General features: G+C 47.4%; 1 protein-coding gene across 3 annotated transcripts in view; it reads right to left on the bottom strand.

Annotated features, from left to right (window-relative positions):
* Positions 1 to 236: 236 nt before the first annotated feature.
* MX2 (MX dynamin like GTPase 2) overlaps positions 237 to 24,558 on the bottom strand; it is a 46,647-nt gene continuing 22,325 nt past the window's right edge. For all 3 annotated transcript variants that reach the window (XM_054542563.2, XM_002830701.4, XM_054542564.2), the window contains 9 exons: positions 17,717 to 17,855; positions 14,729 to 14,927; positions 12,821 to 12,899; positions 10,207 to 10,329; positions 9,889 to 10,030; positions 7,201 to 7,359; positions 5,983 to 6,059; positions 1,897 to 2,151; positions 237 to 906 (listed from right to left, as the gene is read on the bottom strand). In XM_054542563.2, the coding sequence (XP_054398538.1) occupies positions 664 to 906; positions 1,897 to 2,151; positions 5,983 to 6,059; positions 7,201 to 7,359; positions 9,889 to 10,030; positions 10,207 to 10,329; positions 12,821 to 12,899; positions 14,729 to 14,927; positions 17,717 to 17,855 (1,416 nt within the window). In that variant the 3' untranslated portion in view covers positions 237 to 663. The remainder of the gene's footprint in view (positions 907 to 1,896; positions 2,152 to 5,982; positions 6,060 to 7,200; positions 7,360 to 9,888; positions 10,031 to 10,206; positions 10,330 to 12,820; positions 12,900 to 14,728; positions 14,928 to 17,716; positions 17,856 to 24,558) is intronic.

Below are 24,558 nucleotides of genomic sequence, written 5' to 3'. Positions count from 1 at the left end.
ATAACAGAGCAATGGAAGCTCATCATAATCAGTGAAACAAGAAGAAAAGAGAATCACTCAGGCTCCTTTCTGGCGGGGGAGTGGAGAGGCTGGGAAACACAATGACAGTGAACCATGGGAAGCTGGGGGCATGGCCACTGGATCTGAAAGAGACCAGCTAACAGTCACTAAATGTCCAAGGCCTGGGCTTGAGCGATAGCCTCAGGTATCTCCATCACTTCCACAGCACTCATTCGTTCAGTGACATGTCATTTATTAAGCAGTTACAATGCTGCAGGTGCTGTGCAAGAGACTGGACATACAAAAGAAGAATTTGACCCAGACCTTCCCCCTCTGGGGTCTCATAATCTTGTAGGGGGAAGGGAATACAAACACCAATTAGCAAAGAATGGTAGCAGTATCTTAGGACACTGTAACTGTGTGCTACAGGACCCAAGGACTGGAGAGCCATCCCTTCGTGAAGGTCAGGGAAGAGCTGGGTGGTGGAGAGAGCTGAGCCTGTGTGGACCCCTGATGCATGCTCTGATGCTGAGGGAGTACAGTAGAGATGGACACAGATAGTGACAGAAGAGTCTGGACCCAAAGCAGAAGCAGCATACTGCACCGACTCCCCTTAGAATGAATGAGTACGCACAAGAAAACAACCACAGGCATCGACGCCCTTCAATGGATCTCTTTGCCGGAGAATTGACAGAGTGCGTGCCGTGCCTGAGTGAGCCGGTAAATTCTCTCCTTAAGGATTCTTCTCTTGGTAGTGGTCTCACTCTGCTCTTGAAGCAGCCAGGAATAGCGATTTTTTTCCTGTAATATCTGCATCATGGCTTTCTGCAAGGAGTCACCATTCTCTCGGAGCATAAAATACTGAATTATAAATGGGATCTGGTTGGCGAGACGTTTGCTGGTTTCCTGGAAGAGGGAGAAAGAAGGGTTTGCTGGAGTGGTCTCAGCCCAAGGCATGTGGTTGCAGAGAGAAGGCATGGAGTTCTCGGATGCGCACATGGTTGACTTGCAAAGCCCTGGTGGTCTTGCCCACCTCCACTCCAGTGGTCAGCATCAAGCCCCATCAAGGTTCTATTTGCGCTGACCCCTCTTTACTTCCAGGCATCCCCTCTAGCACTAAGAAGCCCCCTGGTAGGCTAGCAAGCCCATATCACCTCTGGGCATCCCCACAGCAACTCCTGCTGGAGAAACTCCCCCAGCCCAGGACTCCTCTGGCTCCCTTCTGGGTATGCACCAGGGCCGTTTTGAATCCTCCCCTCATTCCATCTTCATAGGCACAGCCAGTGTGCCTGGCAGCCAGGTGCCCATGGCTGGGAAGCCACTCTATTCTGATTAAGAAAGGGCTTCGGGAGGTGGGTGTCTTTGCAGTTTAAAAGCTATTTTTCTTCCTGGGCACAGTGATACTTGCATATTGGATAGACAGTCAGAGGCCAAAAAGCTCACTGGGTCACAAAATCTAGGGAAAGGAAATTTCATTCCTATCTTGTGGGGCTGGCGAGTGTGGCAAGTTAGTGCCTTCTGAACACCAAGGAAAGCTGGCTTATAGTCACTGTCGTTGACGTTTGTTGTATTTTGCTGTATTCTGATCACAGTAATTTTGTAATTCATGGACTGCATATGAAATATAAGGAATTTTGGGGTTGGAATTAATTTTGAGTACACATTCTGCCACTTTAAAAATTGATTGTGGGCAAATTAATTAAAAGTGCCTTCACAGGGTTCATGTAGAATTATAAATGAGAAAATATATAAGTAGTTTATCATAGTAGAAAAGGGCTTAATCCATTGTAGTGGTCCCTCCTTCCTTCCCTCAGCAAAGCCTCTCTAGGTTAGCATAGCCCCTACTCAGCTCTGCAAATGCCAGAGAGCACGGCTCCTGCCCCGCCGGGAACTCACCGAGAAGTAGGCATTCAGGTGGATGCCTATTTCAGTAAAGGAGGAAACTGAAGACTCATTACTGGGAAAATGAGAGTTCAACTTCATATTCTGTGAAGGCTTCCCCAGAGGGTTAAAAATCTCTTCTCGGACTTTCTTCAGAATAACACTGTAAATCTGATCTTGACAAAAAACCATCTGCTCCATTCTGAACTGAAGTTGGATCATGTTTTCTGCCTTTTCTGTGTGTTTCACTTTTATGTCTTCAATCTTGCTCTGGTTAGATAAAAAAGACAAACACATTACTTCTTTTCCTTCTTTCCTGTTGGCTTAAACAAATTCGGAAGTACTATTATGTTGAACTCAGAAATAAAACGAATCCGAGGTCAAAGAAGTCCTGAGACTTGAAATGATGATTTTTAGAAAGTCCCACTTCACCCTTTCTGTCCTTATGAACCCGGTTTCCTCACTCCCCACTTGCGACATACCTTCTGTCCTGCCCTTTCTTCCTTTCTGGCCATCCCCGGTCCCTCCTACACCACCAGCTTTCTGCTCCTTCATCAGGAACAGCCTTAGTCCATACTGTTGGGATGGTGTCAGTCATTCCTGGGGCGCTACTTCTGCGAGAATGGTTCCAGTGCTGACGAACACTGGGGTAACAGTGTGATATACCTGTTTCCCAGGAATCCCAGGACTCCTACTATGGTATGAGGCTACCACTTCTCCTGTTGTCCTTCTCAGTTTCTCCCCAACCTCCCCTTTTCCCTAGTTTATAAGACAGGAGAAAAGGGAGAAAGCAAAAAGTTGGAAAGAAACAGAAGTAAGATAAATAGCTAGACGACCTCTAAAATAATAATATTAACCCCTGACCAAAACTACTGGTGTTATCTGTAAATTCCAGACATTGCATGAGAAAGCACTGTAAAACTTTTTGTTCTGTTAGCTGACGTATGTAGCCCCCAGTCACGTTCCTCACGCTTACTTGATCTATTATGACTTTTTCACGTAGACCCCTTAGAGTTGTAAGCCCTTAAAAGGGCTAGGAGTTTCTTTTTCGGGGAGCTTGGCTCTTAAGACACGAGTCTGCCGACGCTCCCGGCCAAATAAAAAACCTCTTCCTTCTTTAATCTGGTGTCTGAGGAATTTTGTCTGCGACTCGTCCTGCTACACTACGTCACGCATGCAGTCAAGGAAGAAAGAGGTTGGCTGGGCATGGTGGCTCATGCCTATAATCCCAGCACTTTGGGAGGCCGAGGAGGGTGGATCACTTGAGGTCAGGAGTTCGAGACCAACCTGGCCAACATCGTGAAACTTCATCTCTACTAAAAATACAAAATTAGCTGGGCGTGGTGGCACACGCCTGTAATCCCAGCTACTTGGGAGGCTGAGGCAGGAGAATGGCTTGAACCTGGGAGGCAGAGGTTGCAGTGAGCTATCACGCCATTGTACTCCAGTCTGGACGACAAGAGCGAAACTCTGTCTCAAAAAGGCCGGGCGCGGTGGCTCGTTCCTTTTATCCCAGCACTTTGGGAGGCTGAGGCAGGTGGGTCACCTGAGGTCAGGAGTTCGCAACCAGCTTGGCCAACATGACGAAACCCCATCTCTACTAAAAATACACAAATTAGCCGGGTGTGGTGGCAGGTGCTTGTAATCCCAGCTACTTGGGAGGCTGAGGCAGGAGAATCACTTGAACCCAGGAGGCAGATGTTGCAGTGAGCTGAGATGGCACCACTGCACTCCAGCCTGGGTGACAGAGTGAGACTCCACCTCAAAAAAAAAAAAAAAAAAAAAAAAAGGAAAGAAAGAGGTGATGTAGCAGAGAAGGGGGGTCATAGGGTCACTGCCACGGACTGAACATTTGTGTCCCCCCACCCCCCAGTTTACATGTTGAAACCAAAGCAGAAAGGTAATGGTATTGGGAGGTGGAAGGTAATTAGTCATGAGAGTAGAGCCTCATGAATGTGACTGAGGCCCTTATAAAGGAACCCCGGAGAGTGCTCTTTCCACCGTGTGAGGGTACACAAGAAGGTGGTGGCCGTCCGCAACCTGAAAGAGAGCCCTCACTGCCACCTGACCGTGCCCACACACTGATCTCAGGCTCCCAGCCTCCAGAACCATGAGAAACAAATTTTTATTGTTAATAAGACACATCCAGTCTGTGGGACTTTGTGATAGAAGCTTGAACTAAGACTGTCATGTCCTGGCTTTGAGTTTCTTTTTCTTTTTTTTTTCTTTTTGAGATGGAGTCTTGCTTTGTTGCCCAGGCTGCAGTGCAGTGGCACAATCTCGACTCACTGCAACCTCCGCCTCCCAGGTTCAAGTGATTTCTGGCTAATTTTTGTATTTTTGTAGAGAGAAGGGTTTCACCGGGTTGGCCAGGCTGGTCTCGAACTCCTGACCTTAAGTGATCTGCCCGCCTCGGCCTCCCAAAGTGCTAGGATTACAGGCGTGAGCCACCACACCTGGCCTAGGCTTTTGAGTTTCAAATAGACTTTTTAAAACTGAAGGCAGAAGCAGCAGCTTGAGAGTGAGAGAGTGAGTTTCAGAGGTGAAGTTTCACAGATGCTGGTTCGTTCGTTCGTTCTTTTTTTTTTTTTTTTTTTGAGTATATGTGACAACTGTGAAAGAAAAATAGACTCTTGGGACCCCAAACTTACTATACCAAAGGGAAAGTTAACTGCCTTTCTTTTGTTCCCAAACAGAAGCTGTGATTTCACATGCTCACTTTATCTGATGTAAAATGTAGATTTACTGAGCGCGAGATGAATGCATGATTGACTTTCTCTCCACGCCTTTCTTTTCACATATAACACACAGATTCACTGAGTGCTGGTCAGAGCCTTACACGAGGGTGACCTCTGCCTCACTGCCTCATTGCCTACCCTCCTTCCTTCTTTCTTCCCCACCTGCTCACTCTTTCCTTTTTAAATACTGAAGTTCTCCTAAACCCTCTTAGGAAAAGCACAGGTCACAGATCGCACTGGAACTTGTGTTTCTTTTTCCCAGGTACATCCTCGACCTGGGCAAAATAAACCTCGGATCGAGGCAGATCTGCCTCAGTCACTTTTTGGTCGACACAACAAAGGACAGTAGACCCTCTGGGAGCAGAAGTGGCTTGTGCCGCACTCCTCAAGATCTGTGACACAAGAGGCAGCGAGCCCCCCAGGCTCTGTTGTGGCTGAGGGCAGTGTGCAGGCCATGGCCTTGGAGAGCCCCGCAGTCCCTGGTGTGGATCTGGGAGCTGCTGCAAGGCTGTGTCTATCCAAGGGCAGCACAAAAGAGGTGAAGGCCCTTGGTGGATGCCAGAGTTCCCATGGCCCAGAGCAGTTGGGCCTGCAGCCGAGTGCTTCCTGTGTCCCGGCGGGGCTGGGCAGGAGCTCAGGGACCAAGGGGACCAAGGCCCGGGAAGGACAATGGACATCTTGGTGACTGGGGACCAGGCAGGTCACCCACCCCATGAGCAGGCACCCGGGACTCAGACACAGCCCCGGAGAAAGTGGGCGGGAGTCAGAACTGAGATTTAATTTTCACCAACAGGCAAAAAGGGTGAAAGAAGAAATTAATTTACATGATGGAAAAATGACAGAAATTGTCCTTCTTGCTTGCCTGCACTATGGAATGAGATTTCAATCCACCAGCCCAGGCCTGGGCAGAAGAGGAATTTTATCTATAGCCCAAGTGGCACATGCCCTCTCTTGCCTTTGCTGAAGGTAACTCGGGGGAAGAGTTGCTAAGTAGAAACCCACAGAGCTATGGCAACATCTTTGAGTCAAACATACACATTTGAGAGTAGGACTAGTAAACAATGCCGTGCTTTATGCTTGAAAAAGATTCAGCCTACCAGCCAGTCCTCGGTGGAGCCCCACGTCCTGCGTAAGGTCGTGCAGAACAGATGGCAGGGCACGGGCCTCCTTTCATTTCTCCTGTGGAGTGAAGCCTCCTCCTGAGCAGAAGCCAGGCAGGCAGGTGCTCCTGGAGTCACCAGCCCCACCAGCCTGCCATTGCATCCCTGGCCTCATGGTTCCAAATGACAGTGAATATCCAACTTCTCTCAAGGTTAAACAGCCAATGGTCCAGGTGACTAGCAAGTGAACTCTGGGTGCTTACCTGAACAGTTTGGTTAAGGTTGAAAAATTCGCCAAAATGTTTTTTGGCCATGTTAATGAAAGCTTGCCGGATAATTTCTGACCAAAAAAAAAAAAAAAAAAAAAAAAGGAGAAGAAGAAGAAGAAAACATCAGTAAAATGCAAGCAGAAATAAAACTGGTTAAAGACACAGGGAGGATGACTGATGATACACTGACCCATTCCAGGAGACTGAGTTCCCTAGACCTGCAGACCACGATAGGAGAGGGTGGGACATCATTCCAGGGACGTACAATCCAGCCCTCATGCAGCCTGGGCAGGTCCTGTCCATTTCCCATGCCTGTGTGCATGTTAGCCTCTGACTATTCCTTACATCAGGGGTCCCCAACCCCCGGGCTGGACCAGTTCCAGTTCATGTCCGTCAGGAGGGGTGCAGTGAGCTAGTGAGCATTGCTGCTTGAGCCCCACCTCTTTCCAGATCTGCGGTGGCACTAGATTCTCACAGGAGCACAAACCCTGTTGTGAACTGCGCATGTGAGGGATCTAGGTTGCATGTTCCTTATGAGAATCTAATGCCTGATGATCTGTCACTGTCTCCCATCACCCCCAGATGGGACCATCTAGTTGCAGGAAGACAAGCTGAGGGCTCCCACCATAATGAGGATTCTACATGATGGTGAGCTGTGTAATTATTTCATGATATATTACAATGTAATAATAATAGAAATAAAGTGCACAATAAATGCAATGCAGTTGAATCATCCCAGAGCCATGCCTCTTACCCCTCACTGGTCTGGAAAAATTGTCTTCCGTGAAAGCAGTCTCTGGTGCCATAAAGACTGGGGACTACTGCCTTACGCAGCTGTGTTGGGGGCTGCGTATGATACAGATGAAGCACATGTGCACCCTCTGCCTGCCCCCCAAAGACAAGAGAAACCATCCTCCCTGCCTCCTCCATGTGTTTGAAGGACAGTGATGCAAAGCGCCCATGGCTTCCCCATCTCCTGGAAACCTCAGTACGAGTTCTCAGGCAGAAGGGCAGAATCTGCAGCTCTGACCAGCTCCCAGGCCTTGCCAGTGCTGCTGGCTCACAGACCACACCGAGTAGCAATCTAGCACACCAGTGAGCGTGTCTGCAGGCTGTGTTTGGTAACTCCATTCCAATCTCTCCCTCCAAGGCACTGGGGTCTATGGAAGGTACGAGAGTGATGGTTTGGGAGTCCTGCTTGAAAGTCCTCACCCACGGCTTTCTGGAGCATGCTAAGGGCGGGCTCCACCAGCTGCTGGATGTACTGATGCACGATGAACTCAAATGTCTTGTAGTTGACAAATCCCAGAAGCTCCTTGCCTCGATACTGCTTTTCATATTTTTCAACTTCTTCGTGGATAATATTTTTAACTGCAACACCAAACAGACCTCCATGGTGAATTCTAATAATTCTGCAGATGTCGTAAAGCTAGCAACAGTTTTTTAAAGTCTTGCTCCCCACTGTACTCAGAGGCAGTGTTACAAAGTGGCGTTTTGTTCACAATGAGAAAAATATTCACGGTCTAATAACAGGAGTTTTAAGAAATACTGACTTTTGGGGGAAAAAAAAATCTTATTCTATGAAAATGTGTTTCAATAGAAAGTCATCACCCCAAGAGAGAAGTTATTGTTTCTAACTGGTAGGAAAAAAAAAAAAAAAAAAACCTGATTAGAGGCCAGATGTGGTGGCTCACACCTGTAATATCATCACTTTGGGAGGTTGAGGTGGGAGGATCAGTCCAAGACCAGCCTGGGCAACATAACAAGATCCTGTCTCTACAAAAATAAAAAAAAAAGATGAGCCAGGCATGATGGTATGTGCCTTTAGTTCCAGCCTGAGTGACAGCAAGAGCCTGTCTCTGAAAAATAAAAACAAAACTAAACACAAAAATCTGATCAGTTAAATGAATATGGAAACTTAATCTTGAACCCCTCACCTCCCAGGCATACAGCCACAGTTTACCTTTGGAGGGATCTTACCACGGAGGTAAACAGTGCTGTTTTCTCCAAGTGCCAGAACAAAAACACAACAGCACACAGACAATGAGATGGTTTGGCTCTGTGTCCCCAAGCAAATCTCATCTCGAATTGTGTTTGGCTCTGTGTCCCCATCCAAATCTCATCTCAAATTGTAATCCCCATGTGTCAAGAGAGCAACCTGGTGGGAGGTGATTCTCATGCTGCTCTCATGATAGTAAGTGAGTTCTCACAGGATCTGATAGTTTAAAAGTGTTTGGGGGCTGGGAGCAGTGGCTCATGCCTGTAATCCCAGCATTTTGGGAGGCGGAGGAGGGCAGATCATCTGAGGTTAGGAGTTTGAGACCAGCCTGGTCAACGTGGTGAAACCCCATCTCTACTAAAAGTACAAAAATCAGCTGGGTGTGGTGGCATGCAACTGTAATCCCAGCTACTTGGAAGGCTGAGGCGGGAGAATTGCTTGAACCTGCGAGGCTGAGGTTGCAGTAAGCCGAGATCACACCACTGCACTCCAGCCTGGGCAACAAGAGTGAAACTCTCTCTCAAAATAAATAAATAAATAAAGTGTTTGGCAGCTGTTCCTTGCTCTTTCTCCTGCCACCCTGTAAAGAAGGTGCTTGCTTCTCCTTTGCTTTCTGCTATGATTGTAAGTTTTCTGAGGCCTCCCTAGCCATGCGGAACTGTGAGTCCATTAAACCTCCTTTCTTTATAAATTACCCAGTCTCAGGTAGTTTTTTATAGCTGTGTGAAAATGGACACACACACACACACGCCCTACTGGAACCTGGGCTGGAGCACATGGGAATCAGAACTTTGCCAGGTGAAGCCAGCAGGCTCTTGTCAAACCAAGAATCTCTCTGATCTTGAATTAGGGGCAAAGAGAAGGGGGATTGGGATGAGTGGAATTGTTTGGGTGACCTGGGCACATTTTAGCAGTTAAAAAACTGCTACTTCATCTAGTCTTTATTTATTGCTAAAACCAGATCATCACACCCTAGACCTTCCAGAGGGGGAGATGGTAAATGATTTCATGTGGATTCCCCCTCGCCTGGTCCCCTGGCACCCATGCTGAGCTCTGTCTCAATGCCACCAAAATAAATAAGTATCCCAGGTCACTTTTTCTACCAGGCTGATGTTTAGCTGCTACTAATGAAGGCTCCGTGTCTGGTGTGTCCACAATAGGCACCATGGCCAGCTGGCAGCTGTGCACTCAATTCAACAGTGGCTGGAGAGCCTTCATGTGGGGCTGGCCCCCAGAGTCATCTGGACCCCTGCTTTGGGCACAGGCTTCCCTCCAGGCACTCAGGATAGCGGCCCTGAGGTACCCTGGGCTGCTCTGCGAATTCCTCAGGTGGGCATGGAATGCCATTTAGCCTTAAAACCAAGAAGCAAGGCCAGGCACAGTGGCCCACATCTATAATCCCAGCACTTTGGGAGGCTGAGGCAGGTGGATTGCCTGAGCCTAGGAGTTCAAGAGCAGCCTGAGCAATGGTGGTGAAAACCTGCCTCTACAAAAAAGTACAAAAATTAGCTGGGTATGGTGGTTCATGCCTGTGGTCCCAACGACTCAGGAGGCTAAGGTGGGAGGATCACTTGAGCCCGGGATGTTGAGGCTGCAGTGAGTCATGATTGCGCCACTACACTCCAGCCTAGGCAACAGAGGGAGACCCTGTCTCAACAAAACAAAACAAAATCAATACACAAGAGGACATCAGAGGCAGTGGAATTGCCCTGTGTTGAGTTGCTAAGGTCGATGCCCTATATTTCTGGTCTTGGTCGTTGAGAGACAGTTGCTGATTACCAAGGGTTCCACGCTCTTGGATGGGCGTGTTCTGCTCTTGGCACACTTATCATGTGCTGGACGTAGCTTCTGGTCTGGGTAAATACCACCCTGTTTTGCGGGGAGCCCTGCCCAGAACTTACCTTTTTGGGTGTTAGTTGCAAGTATGCCTACCCAGTTTTTAAAATCCTCTCTGATTTTGTTGTATAAACGGGTCTCATTCTCCCTTACAGCTTCTTCTCCTTCTACTAACTTTTCGATGTCCTGATTAAACATCTTGATTTTCTGAAAATGATATAAAGTCAATAGTCTTTGCAGAAATCATATGAAAGAACTGGGACCGGTGTTGCAAGGAGATGTCCACCCGCCCGCCTCATCTCATGGGTGAAGAAGGGGAAGGGCAGCTGCGGGGCCACCAGGGAAGGATGCAGTGTCACGTGGAGTCCCGCAGAAATCCTCACCTCAATTAGAAAGAACATCTTGTCGGCCTCCTGGCTGGGGATGTCGGCCCCGCAACGCCGCAGCTCCTCGGTCGCCTTCTGGTGGCTCTCCCTTATTTGTTCTTCTAACAACGGGAGCGATTTCTAAACAACACAATTGCAAACAATCAAACTGTGGCTTAAGAGATTGGCCAACTGATTTCTTTGGTATATGGGTAAGAGCCCTTTAAAGCATTCAGGAAGATCTGGAATTTTTGTTATTTTGTGAATCTCAGTGAGATGGAAACTGGCCAAGGAGCCCAAAGAGAGTTTTGCATGCAAAACAGGCATGTCCCACAGCTTGGACGGCCTGGCTTGGAATTTTGCATTCTGCTGTGCAATTGGAGTGGTGAGGAATTGGGTGGTGGACAGTTTTTACTTCTGTTTTGTGGTTGTTGTTTGATTTGGCTTGGTGCCTTGTATTTCCAGAACAAGAACACTTGAATATGATGTGCAATGTCTTAGTAAAATGGGTTTTTGGTGACAATGTGAATGTTATAAACTGGTAAACACTGTGTCTTGGGGTTGGCGACACACTCCACACCTCCTTTAATCCCCACACTGTCGTATGCTGCCTTTTTTTTGCCACAGAGGAAACTACGGCTCAGAGAATCTGATTACTTGCTATCTTCACAGACCTAATGAGCAGCAGTGGCAAATCACACCCTGCCCACAAACTCCCCAGCCCTGCTCGTAAATGCTGCAGGTGAAGACACCTTGGGGAACAGTGACCCCAGGTCCCACCCTGGTGGACAAGGTTGCTGCAGCCCCTGGGCAGGGGGAGCTCCCTGGGACTTGGAGGTGGTTTGTGGGTTAGCATGTCAAGGCAAGACAGGTCACACCAGGAAATTGATAAGGTCTCCTAGGCTCTTTTTTGGGAGACAGTCTGTATCTGTAGGCAAAGCGTATTAACTTCTGATATTTCAAATTGTCATTGTTATAATTGAGTCGATTTAAAATTTAAAAATTAATTTAAAATATTATAAATTTTAAATTAAAGTATTTGTGTTGGAATAAAGGTATAAAAATGAAACATTTTTATTTTTGCAAAAAACAGATGTTTTTCTTAATTAGACAGGGATATAGCTTTCAGAAACCTCTTCTGCGAACTTAGTGAATTCCACTGGAATCAGTGATCCTCAAAGTAGGTTCCCAGGAACACCTGGGACCTTAGAAATGCAAATCCATGGGTCTTACCCTAGACCTTCTAAGTCAGAAACTCTGGGGCTGGGACCCAGGAATCTAAATTTTTTTTTTTTTTTTTTTTTTTGAGACGGAGCCTCACTCTGTCACCCAGGCTGGAGTGCAGTGGCACTATCTGAGATCACTGCAACCTCCGCTTTCCGGGTTCAAGCCATTCTCCTGCCTCAGCCTCTGGAGTAGCTGGGACTACAGGTGCACAACACCACGGTGGCTAATTTTTGTATTTTTAGTAGAGATGGGGTTTCACCATGTTGGCCAGGTTGGTCACCATGTTGGCCAGGCCACTCCTGACCTCAGGTGACCCACCCGCCCCAGCCTCCCAAAGTGCTGGGATTACATGTGTAAGCCACCTTGCCTGGTGGAATCTAATTGTAACAAACTTTCCAGGTAATTCTTGTATGCCTTAAAGTTGGAGAACCACTGGCTCCTTCTAACCAAATTTTCTTTGAGCATGTGTTTCCTGGCTCAAGTAAGTCATTGCTTTTGTCTGATATCCAATTTATCATGGGCCAAGTCCTAGGATCTGGAATTGTCTTTGCTCTAAGGGTACACTTAAATCTTCCCATGTTGCTTGGCCTCATTTGTGAAGGTTTAGGCAAGCATTAAAAATATTCGATTTCTCAATAACCACCAAACCAAAGTTTTTCTATAATTGATGATGTCATGAGGCCCTTGTCTGTAGTTGTCTGCTTTTGAGAATCCATCAAAATGGATTTATTTCTTACAAACCAATTATTTCTTAGAAGTTTGAGGCTAGAAGAAATTTTTTTTTTTTTTAGACGGAATTTTGCTGTTGTTGCCCAGGCTGGAGTGCAATGGCACGATCTTGGCTCACCACAACCTCCACCTTCCGGGTTCAAGCGATTCTCCTGCCTCAGCCTCCCCAGTAGCTGGGATTACAGGCATGTGCCACCATGCCCAGCTAATTTTGTATTTTTAGTAGAGATGGAGTTTCTCCATGTTGGTCAGGCTGGTCTTGAACTCTTGTCCTCAGGTGATCCACCGGCTTTAGCCTCCCAAAGTGCTGGGATTACAGGCATGAGCCAGCATGCCTGGCAAGAAAAATATTTTATACCAGGAAGTATTAACAACATATTGAAAAAAGAAAACTTGCTCTCTCAGTGGTCACTCCTTTTTATATTGCTAAACTGTTTCCTTCTCTTTTTTTCCCCCCTGCTGACCAATTCAACCCTTTGTTTTAATACTATGTGCTTGTTGCTTCCCCAATTTGGAAGTTCTTCCAGTGAGCCTGTGACAGTGAGTGAGACAGTGTTCAGAGGGTACTTGTTTGCTTGTTTGGACAGATCAGTGGGGGATCTTAGCCAACTCCAGACCAAGAGAGTGACTTGGGCATGCTGTATTGATGACTTGTCACCCAACCCACGTGGCTCACTTGGATGTGCATGATGAGTTCACTGGTAAGTCTTTCTGCCAGTCGGGGAACCGTGGCTGACCCCTCCTCCAGGAGAACTCTGAAATGAGACAGACATTCATGCATTCAGGAAGGACTTGTGTACCATCTTGCTAGTACCGGACTTTGTACATGGTAGGTGAGCCCAGCTCCCCGGGGCAACACATGCCATCAGAAAAGCCAAGTGGTGAGTGAGAAAGACACTTGCCACCAGCCTGCACCCAGGCAACCATGGGCCAGGAAGCTTCCTTCCCTCCTCCCTTTCTATCATCCCCACAAACTCATGAGGTAGGTCATCTTAACTACAGGAAAACAAACCCAGCCTCATGGAGATTAAGTGAGTTGCCCAGATTAGTATTTTATTTCTCATCACAAAAGTATATACGGTGCTTACTAAGTGCCAGGCTCCAATCTAAGGGCTTTATAAATATTAACACATTTAGTCATTTAACAACCCACTTTAGAGCAAGAAAGGCTGAGACACAGAAAGGTTAAGCAGCTTGCTGCATTTGCTTGCTGCAGCCACACAGCAGGCAGAGTAGCTGCAGCATGTTTGCCAATAGCAGGAATTTAGGATGAAGCACACAGGATTATTCCCCAGTACTGCCAGTGCCTCTTACTGCAAGGGCCGGCTCCCAGCAAGCAGGCATGCAGGGATTTCAGATTTCCCAAAGACCTTGAGAAGCGGTTTGCAAACGGAGGTCCCTGGACTGGCAACATTAGCCTCAACCAGGAGGAACCTATTAGAAGCAGGAAGTCTTGGGCACCTCCCCAGACCTCAGGGCAGAGCAGGGCAGAGCAAGAGCAATTCTAAGGAACTCTCCAGAGAGTCTGCTGTTCACTCAGCATGGAGAACCATGGGCCTGATTATTTTGAAATCTTCTCCCAGCTCAAGGAGGAGAGTTTTCTTCTCCTCATGTCCTCCAGTGCTATTGAAAACAGTATGTTTCATCCACTCAGAGCAGGAGCAGAGAGGAAGAATTAAGGAACCGGGTGGTGTTTACTGAGTGCTGGCTGTTGGCACTCAAGACCTTCATGTATGTTGTGTTATTTAATCCTAACCACAATCTTGTGAGGCAGCAGTAGGATCCCCTGGAGAAGATGGGAAAGCCAAAATTCAGAGAAGGTGGCCCATATTGTAAGATCACATAGTTAGCAAGCCGTAGACCTGCTCGGCCCAAATTCACTGTTTTCCCATTAGCTCTCCTTCAAGCAGGAGTGACCTCTGTGCTCCTGGATCATTCAGGAATAACAAGTTCCAGAATGAGGGGGAAAAGTGTTCCATTCAATGGGGACAATCCCAGCATCCTACAAACTACAGAGTCTCTACAGGATAATTTCTATTTAATAAAACCAGTTATTATTAAATTTCTATTTAATAAAAACAAGTGATGTGCTGGCAAATGACTGTGGGCACTGGAGGCTCTAAAAACATGGAGAGTTCCATCGAGCATGTTTTCTTGTGTGCCGTTTACAGTGGTAAACACGGGTTTCTGGAAGTTAGGTGCTCTGTGTTCAGTCCTGTTCCCATTCACTATTTGTTTGACCTCATTATTCTTATCTATGAAAATGGGGGAAACTTCACCTGCGTTACATATCTCTTAATATAAGGACTCAAATCAGAAAGCAAGTGAAAACATTTTGGGAAGCCAAAGAGTTCTATGCTTTATGTCATGACACATTCCAGTTTTTAATCAGCACCATCATTAGAATCTAAGAAACAATAATTTGTCTAAATAAGCCAAGAAATTTAACATAAAAATAAGGTGAGGCTAGGTTATACTACCTTGTGTAATTTGTGCATACACTTTGGTCATGATCTGGGCCAACTCTGGCAGATGGGCTGGCTTTCATGGAGTCTAATTCCAGGGCTTTCCTGAAGAGTCTCACCTGAAATATGGATGTGTTTGAAAGAATGTAATTTCTTTCTTGGTTGCCTCTGCCAAGCTCAGCCTGTTTGTGAGCTCCTGCTGGCCCCGGCACCTCACGATCATGTAGCCCTTCTTGAGGGGGTACGTGAGGTTCCGCACCACATTCATGACACTTTTCTCAGTGCCCTTGTCCATTAGATCTGGTTTGGTCAGGATCCCTGTGAGATGGTTAAAGAAGGGAAATGGAAAGGTCAGTGATCCCCTCAAACAGATTTGACTCCTACTGGACTATGAGCTCCTTTTTTGGCCAAGAAGATCTTCTGCAGTTTTGATCCTCCAGTGCCTCATTCCATCCTCATTCCCTCATTGCCCCTCTTCTTTGCATTTCTATTGGCTCACTATCTCACTCTCTCACTCAGTTCATTCAGTGTCCTGGATAGTTGACTTAACAAATATTTCTTGGATGCCTACTAGGTGCCCAGCACTAAGGCAGCATGCATGGTTAGAATGGACTGGCTCCATGCACTGTGTTTCCAAGAATGCCTTGTTCCCTACTGAGGGGAGTCCCTCTCTAGTGTCTCCTGAACAGACTCACTCTGCTCCCTCTTGTGGGCACCTCCTCTGATCTCCTCCTTCCCACTTTCCTCTCCCCCTCCTCTGTCCCCACTCCTTCCTGCTTGCACTGGATTGAAAACTTTGAATTCCAAGTGCTCTTTTTTGCTTGAGTGTCAAATTGCCACTGCCTTTCTTGTTTGTGTGTGTTGAAAAGCACTTTTCTTTCTTCCTTCTTCCCTTCCTTCCTTCCTTGCTTCCTTCCTTCCTTCCTTCCTTTCTTCCTTTCTTCTTTCCTTCCTTCCTCTCTCTCTCTCTCTTTCTTTTTTGAGATGGAGTCTCACTCTGTTGCCCAGGCTGGAGTGCAGTGGCTCACTACAACCTCCGCCTCCCCAATTCAAGTGATTCTCCTGCCTCAGCCTTCTGAGTAGCGGGGACTACAGGAGTGTGCTACCACGCCCAGCTAATTTTTGTATTTTTAGTAGAGATGAGGTTTTACCATGTTGGCCAGGCTGGTCTCAAACTCCTGACCTCATGATCCACCCACCTCGGCCTCCCAAAGTGCTGGGATTACAGGCATGAGCTACCGTGCCTGGCCTTATCTTCTGCTATTTTGTCCTTCGTTTTAATTTGTGGGTAAGTCTGGTTATCTGGTCTACTATTCTTGAACCTCTCTTTCCAGATAAATTAAGCTAGTAATATACAAGAAATAAAGAAGAATGGATATGGATAAGGGCTATGCAGAGAGTTAACATAAAGTGATACGTTGGCAAATGACTGTGGGCAGAGGTGCGTGATGCAGTCTCAGGATGGGTGGACAGGGAGGGCCTCTCTCAGAAGGCAACATTTGGACTGAGATCTGAATGAAGGGAGGAGTCAGCCTAGTGGGGATGGAGAAGGAGCACTCCAGACCCTGGGTGAGAGGGAGCAGGGATGGCAGAGCCATATTGGAGGGTCATGAGCAAGGCAGAGAGCGGTGGGAACTGAAATCAGAGAGGCAGGTAGGGCCAGGTCACCTGGGGCTCTGCTTTCTAGATAAAGGAGTCCAGGGTTTATATGCATGTGAGATGGCAGCAGGAGAGAATGTAAACAGGGAGGGGCATGACCCAATTGACATGTTTGAAGGCCAGTGGAGAGGGCACTGCCATGGGCAAGGTGAGTGCTAGAACAGCAGGAGAATGTTGGAGCAGTCCAGGCAGGAGACCATGGTGGCTTGGTCTAGGCAGTGACAGTGGGGATGGAGAAGAGTAGATGGATTTGGCACCCGTTGTGGAGGCAGAGTCACCAGGACTTCAGATACATTAGACTTGGAGGCAAGGGGAGGGAGGACTCAAGTGGGACTCTTTGATTTGGCTTTAGAACTGGGTGGGCGGATGGGTTCTGTGAATGAGGTGGGGAAGCCTTGGGGAGGAGGAGAATCAGGATGGAGTACGAAACCAAGAGTTCTGTTTTGGTCATGTTTAACTGGAGACATTGGCCAGACAGCCAAAGGGAGTTGTCCAGTTAAGTAAGGTCAGGGTTAGGGATACAGATTTGGGAGTCACTGGCATGTAGATGGCATTACAAACCACAGCCGGGTAAGATCACTTAATGTGATGATGCATTGACAGAAGGAGAGCCCAGAACCAAGTTTTCCATACCTAGAGGCCTGGAGTTTTCCATTGAAGTTTTCCATTGAAGAGGCATGGAGACAAGGAGTCTAAGAATGTGACTTCCAGCTGGCCAGTGACGGAAGCGACCCGAGAGAGAGAGGATGGTGAAGGAAAGAGGGAGGTTCAGGAAAGAGGGAGTGGGCAACTGGGGTGACTGCTGCTGAGAAAGGAGAGGCAAGGACAGAGACGTGACCATGTGCTCCTCAGTGCAGAGGGTGTGGGTGACCTCGACAGGAGCAGTCTCTGTCTTAAGAGGGGACAGGAGCTCAGCTGAAGCCGAGGGAGTAGACAACGTCCATTTAGCAATGGAAAGGTAGGGAACCAGCTTAGTGAGGGCCTGAAAATATTGACCCACTGTTCTTTTTGAAGCTTGATATTCTCTAAGCCACTGTTATATTATCATCAAATTTGCTCTATTCTCATCCTTTGGAAGTATTGTGTAGTCATTCAATTTTCTTTTTTTTTCTTCTCTTTCTTTCCTTTTTTTTTTTTTTTTTTTGAGACAGACTCTCGCTCTGTCACCAGGCTAGAGTGCAGTGGCGCGATCTCGGCTTACTGCAACCTCCATCTCTCAGGTTCAAGCGATTCTCCTGCCTCAGCCTCCCAAGTAGCTGGGACTACAGGTGCCCGCCACCATGCCCGGCTAATTTTCTTTTTGTCTTTTTAGTAGAGATGGGGTTTCACTGTGTTAGCCAGGATGGTCTCGATCTCCTGACCTCGTGATCCATCTGCCTCAGCCTCCCAAAGTGCTGGGATTACAGGCTTGAGCCACAGCGCCCGCCCGCTTAGTTCTTTCCTCTTACCGATGGTCCTGTCCCCTTCTGGGTCCACCTCGTGGGCCATGCTCAGCGCCTCCGTGGTGGCAATGTCCACGTTACAGGGAACCACCACCAAGTTGATCGTCTGCTGCCTCTGGATGTACTTCTTGATGAGAGCCTTGATCTGATGCCAAAGAATCACACAAAGAAAGAGCACAAGTCTCACTTCTGGTCACCCAGCAGCACAGCCACAGGCATGATGGTGCAAAGGCAACATTGTCCCACGGCATGACTCTGGGCTTTGCTGGGCTGAGCCCCCTCCTGGGAACCCCTGCCCCGGCGGCCCTGCCCTGGTCTCTGATGACCTCCTACTTGTCCTTCAAAGCCCACGGCTAGCGTGTCTTCTTTCCTGAAGACTCCCTGATTCCTGCAACCAAATACAACCCCTCCCTCCCCTCTAGATCTTGCCCAAGAGGCCTTGGAGATCCTGCCTTCTGTTAGAGTGACTTGTGTGTATGTTGTATCTGACTCAGAAGCCCAGAGATGCCTTTGCGGCCAGTGGTGACATCTTCTCTGTCCTGGTGTCCCCATGCAGAGTCCAGCGCGGAGCCCAGGCAGCAAGTCCTCAGCGAGCAATGCCTGCTCCCCACACAGTTCCCCAGAGGCAGGGACCTCAGATGTTTCCCATGGAGAATATCTCCACATGTTTATTTCTAATATTAGTGACTTTTTACCTGCGATTTGTTCTTGGAAGGGGTCTAGTTCAATCAAATTAGAGAAATCTAATAACATTTATCAGAATGTGTAGGCAAAATGGAGATGTAGGCAACATATGCCTTAAAATGCCAACTTTTAATATTATTTTTCCCAAAACAATACAGACAGACAGACAAGGAAAAAGCTGGCACCTTGGGACATGGTTCCTTATATTTTGGCACAATTTACATATAGTTGTGCTCAGACAATGCCCCATATAATTATTTTAAGTTGTGCACAGAAGACAGAAAACTGCACAGCCAAAAGTGAGTGATTCTGTGTCCCATTAGCCCGAGCTAACAACACAGAAGAAATTGAGCACTGGAGTCAAATAAAATTATCAAATACAAAGAGGCCCAATGAAGCCTCGGCCAGGAGAAAACTTGACTGGCTAAAGTTATGAGCAATCTTAACTTTTATGTATGTATATATGTATGTATGTATGTATGTATGTATGTATGTATGTACTTACTGAGACACGGTCTTGCTCTGTTGCCCAGGTTGGAGTGCAGTGGTGCAATCCTGGCTCACCCCATTCTTAAACTCCTGGACTCAAGTGTTTTTCCTGCTTCAGCCTCCCGAGTAGCTGGAACTACAGGCATGCACCACCATGCCTGGTTAATTTTTTAATTTTTTATTTTTGTAGAGACAGGGTCTTGCTACCTTGCCCAGGTTGGTCTTGAACTCCTGGCCTCAAGTGATCTGCCCACCTCGGCCTCCCAAAGTGCTGGGATTACAGGCATGAGCCATAGCACCTGGCCTTAAGCAACCTTTCCGAACAAGTTTTAACATTGATCATCCTTAAGTTGAAAACTCTCTTTGTGCTTGTGTGCTTATTCCCTTTGCTACACCCATGGGGCTGTCCTACTGATGTCTGCAGGCAAACAGACCACACAGCCCAGGGTTCTCCAGGTCTCCTTCCAGAACTGTTGAAAATTCAGAAGGATGACTCTGCCTTGGGGGCCGTCCTAGGCATTGTAAGCTGTCCAGCATCCTCTGTAGCCTTTACCCACAGGTAAAGTCCACCAGTGGGATACCAGTAGCATCCAAACCACTAGCAAACCCTACCCCTTACCTGAGTTATGACAAGCAAAAAGATGTCCCGACATTGCCAGTGTCCCCTGGGGATACAAAAGCTTTGGGCTGGGAATCACCATATTTAATGCACATTCCCTCATGTGCATTCATGTAGGATCTCAAGAGAGTGAAAATGCTCCCCAGAACAGTTTGCCTGGAGAGGGGGTGGCCATAAAGAGCACGGTATGTGCATGCAGCAAACATTAGCAGTGCCCACCAGGTGTGGGGCCCATCCTGGGGTTCAGAGACTCAGCATTGAGCATACGCCCCCAGAGCCTTACAGCCGAGGAGGGGAGACAGGCAATAAACACAATGGAGACATATCAGGGAGGGCAAGCAGAATCGAAAGGGCCAGGCACGGGGAACAGTGTGTCAGGCAAGGCAGCCCAGGTAGGGCAGCCCTGCAGCAGAAACCTGCGAGGAATGAGGGATGCCCTCTGCGGAGAGCCAGGCGGGCAGAGCACTGGGCAGTGGGAAGCATGCGTGCACACGCAAGAGTCCAGGCAAAAGTGGGCCGGAGGGACCAAGGGCCGCAGAACCCGGATGTGGTAGGGTGGAGCGAGGGGCCAAGGCGCAGTGACAGGAAATGTGGTCCATGAAGTAGGGGGGTTGGATCGCATGGGACCTTGGAATTTTTACACTGATTGACATGGGAGCCGCTGGGGAACTTTAAGGAGTGATAGCATCTGACTTGTGCCTTAAAACACAAGAGCTGTGTGGGAAACATTCTTGGGATGGGTGCTGCCGGGAAGGGCAGAGGCAGAGAAACCCAGTGGGAGGCTGGCAGAGGCAGTAACCCAGGTCCACGATAGCAGCAGCTTAGGTGAGGGTGCTGGTGGAAGCGGGAGGAGACGTGGGCCTGGGCGTGTTATCTGAAGCAGAGCCAGCAGGCTTTGTAGGTGGACTGGACATGTCATGTGAGAGGAGGAGAGAAGGGAGGGCTGACCCCAGTGGTCATGGCCTGAGCCACTGGGAGGATGGAGGTGCTACTGTCTGAGATGGGGATGTCTATGGGGCCAGCAGATATTGCGGGGGAAATCGGGTGTTGCTTGGACCCACTGAGTTTGTGTACTGATTAGATGCTCAAAGGGCACTGATGAATCAGCAGCTGGAGATTGGAGCCTGGATTTCAGGGGAGAGAGCTGGGCTTGAAATAATGATTTAGGAATTGCTGAAGTGGTATTTACAGTCAGGAGACTGGACTGTAGTCCAGGGACATAGCAGGGAGAGTTTTCAATGGGAAGAATGTATCTCTAGGGCATTGCAACATTTGGAGGTCAGGGAAGTGCGGAAGAATTCACTTAAAGAGAGACCAATGGGAGGGAGAGAAAGAACCAGGGTCAATGTGCCCAGATGCCAGCAAAGAAGACTTTCAAGAAGGAGAAAGTGATCAATTGCATTTGAAAACTAACACATTTGGTGGGTGAACACTGCCAAGTGCTTGTTGCCGGAAAAGTGGAGCCATACAATGAGGCCATGAATAGAGAAAGACCTTACACAGGGACAGTCTGGGGAGACAAATCAGCCAAGAATAGAACCCACCCCTTTTCTTATGAGCATTAATCAGCTTTCACATGGAGGAGAGGCATGAATCTTTCAAATGAAAGACACATGTGTTCTTGCTGGAGGAGCTAAGATTTCCATGAGTTCTCAGGAAGACGGGGAGGGGAGGAAGACAGGGTACTGACCAGCAGTCTGACCTTGGCAGTGCCTCTGGAAATCAAAGACAATGAAGAATCTGAGAAGAGACACAAAAATATGAAGGGAAAGTGTGGTGGGACTCCAGAAAGGCACACGATTTTGCACAGGAAGCTTTGACTCTATGACTAAGCTTGTTCAACTTGCCTTATTTTGTTGTTGTTGTTGTTCTGTTTTGTTTTAGGTTTTTAGCAGCCTGAAGCCATGGTTTTTGGTTTCTGTCTTTAGTAATAAGCGGAAAAGTGGGGTGAGGAAGGGGCTTTATAGGCCAAACCAGAAACAGAAACTAAGAACCTGTGACTGTATTCTCTCCTTCGGACACTCCTGGATATCCCGGGGATTTCAGGCTCCTGAGCCAAGCAAGGGCTGAAGTTCCAGGAACGTGGAGGAGGATGTTCCTTCACAAGCCCAGGAACGTGGAGAACAATGTCAAAGAATCGAGGAATTCCCAACAGTGGCTTCCTGGTGCTCAGACAGGCCACCTGGAGGACTCAGCCAGGTTGGGTAGGGCAGGGCCCTGGGGCTCCAGGGAGCCTGTGGGACCTGGAGGCCCCGATCTGCAGGAGAGAGGTCTAGGACAGACTACAGGGGGCCAACGAGGGTGGGAAGGTGATGAGAAGGAGATGTTTGGGGATGGATTCCCAGACTGGTCTTGATCTGAATTCTCCCTCTGCCATAACAGTTCTTACTCCCTACTCCTTCACACTCCCAGCCTCTCACAGCCACAATGACAGTTTTCATTGCTCCCTCTAAACTCCTGTGACCCTGTTCTCTCATGCAGTTTGCTCTAAGAAAACACAATTTTTTTTCTCTCTTGAAGGCAGCGCTTATACCTGAGAAGGCTCAGATGTGAAGGGAGTGTGCATGGGTAAACCTCCTTTTATTGTGCTTCGCTTTATTGTGCTTTGCAGATTTTTTTTTTTTTTTTTTGAGACAGAGTATGACTCTGTCGCCCAGGCCGTAGTGCAGTGGCGCAATCTCAGCTCACTGCAAGCTCCGCCTCCTGGGTTCGAGTGATTCTCCTGCTTCAGCTTCCTGGGATTACAGGCACAAACTCCTGACCTCAGGTGATCTACCTGCCTCGGCCTCTCAAAGTGCTGGGATTACAGGCGTGAGACACTGCGCCCAGCCTTTATCTTTATTTTTATTTCATTTTTTTAACAAATCAAAGGTTTGTGGCAGCTCTGAGTTGACCAAGCCTATTGGCGCCACTTTTCGCAACAGCATATATTCACTTTCTGCCTCTGTGTCTGGTAATTTTTGTGCTATTTCCAACTTTTTCATTATTATTCTATCTGTTATGGTGATGTGTGATTATCAATTTTGGATGTTTTTATTATAATTTTTTTGGGGTGCTATGGAGCAGGCCCATATAAGATAGATAACTTAATAAATGTTGCCTGTGTTATCATGGCTCCCCAACCTCTCTCCCTCTCTCTATTCCCTGAGGCACCACAATATTGAAATTAGGCCAATTAATAGCTCTATAGTGGCCTCTAAGTAGAGTGGCTGCATTAGTCTGTTCTCACACTGCTCATAAAGACATACCAGAGACAGCGAAATTTGTACAGAAAAAGAGGTCTAATGGACTCACAGTTCCACATGGCTGGGGAGGCCTCAGAAGCATGATGGAAGGGAGGAGCAAAGGCACATCTTACATAGCAGCAGTCAAGAGAGCGTGTGCAGGGGAACTGCCCTTCATAAAACCATCAGATCTCATGAGACATATTCACTAGTATGAGAACAGCAGGGGAAAGACCGACCCACATGATTCAATTACCTCCCACCAGGTCCCTCCCACGACACGTGGGGATTATGGGAGCTACAATTCAAGATGATATTTGGGTGGGGACACAGCCAAACCATCAGTGGCCTTCCTTCAACTAAAAGGAAAAGTTGCATGTTTCTTACTTCAAATTAAAAGCTAGAAATGATTGAGTTTAGTGAGAAAGGCATGTTAAGGCCAAAAGCTAAACTTCTTGTGCCAACCCGTTAGCTAAGTGTTGAGTACAAAGAAAAAATTCTTGAAAGAAATTAGAAGTGGTACTCCAGTAAACACATGGATGATAAGACAGTGAGACAGGGAAGGAGACACACACACACATTCACACTCACACTCACAGAACGCCACTTGCAGGTTTATATACTCCATGTTAACAGGGATGGGGCATAAAATAACATTTATTCTTCCTGTTCTATCTTGACAATTTCAATAACAAAATCCCTTTGTAATGATTTAAGCAAGAATTAAAGAAACAAAAGAAACTTAAGGTAGGGCATTTTATTCCTAATTAGTTTTTTTAATTCTTTTTTTTTTTTTTTTTTTGAGACAGAATCTCACTCTGTGGCCCAGGCTGGAGTCCAGTGGCACGATCTTGGCTCACTGCAACCTCTGCCTCCCAGGTTCAAGCCTCAGCCTCCCAAGTAGCTGGGACCTAATTAATTTTTATAAAACACTTCTCTTGTTCACTTGGCAGTGTTTTCATATACTGCCACCCTTTCAGATAGAATTCTTTTTGGTCACCAGGTCAAGGCTTGGTAACTGAGCACACTGTACAACATGCATCATAACTCACTGTTAGGGACTAACCAGTCCCATAGGGCACGTGGCTGTAATTATGAGCTGATAATTAGAAGTAAAACAATGTAGACAAACAAAGCCTTTTAGAAATCTGAAACATAAATGAAAAGCTTAGAGAGACTGCACACATTTTTCCCCCAATATTTACAACAACGGAAAAATTTTGCCATCTCAACCAACTTGCTTTTGATGAAATTGTTTGAGATCAAACTGTCTCCGACCAAATCATGTGTATCCTCCATAGAGGAGAGGATGGAGTGGCAGGCGGAAGCTGCGTGTTCTGACCCCACCTGTATTAGGCCGTTCTCACACAGCTATAAAGAACACTACCTGAGACTGGGTAATTATAAAGGAAAGAGGTTTAACTGACTCGCAGTTCCACGGGCTTAACAGGAAGCATGGCTAGGAGGCCTCAGGAAACTTACAATCATGGGGGAGGGCCAAGGGGGAGCAGGCACCTTCTTCACAAGGCGGCAGCAGGGAATGTGTGCGAGAACAAGAAAGTGCCACACTTTAAAGCCACCAGCTCTCATGAGAACTCCCTCAATCGCGAGAACGGCATGGGGGAAAACGCCCCCATGATCTTATCACGTCCCATCTGGTCCCTCCCTCGATACGTGGGGATTACAATTTGAGATGAGATTTGGGTGGGGACACAGAGCCAAACCATATCACCACCCAAGGATCTTTTGCAGTCTCTAGGAAATCCCATAACTTGATGGATGAATCAGCCACCCTCCTAGGAGGGCTAAGAAATATGGAATTCATCACTTAA

This window comes from Pongo abelii, chromosome 22, assembly GCF_028885655.2.
Source record: "Pongo abelii isolate AG06213 chromosome 22, NHGRI_mPonAbe1-v2.0_pri, whole genome shotgun sequence".
Classification (NCBI taxonomy): domain Eukaryota; kingdom Metazoa; phylum Chordata; class Mammalia; order Primates; family Hominidae; genus Pongo; species Pongo abelii.
Note: the sequence above shows the minus strand (reverse complement) of the source record. Positions and strands in the feature narration are given on the sequence as shown.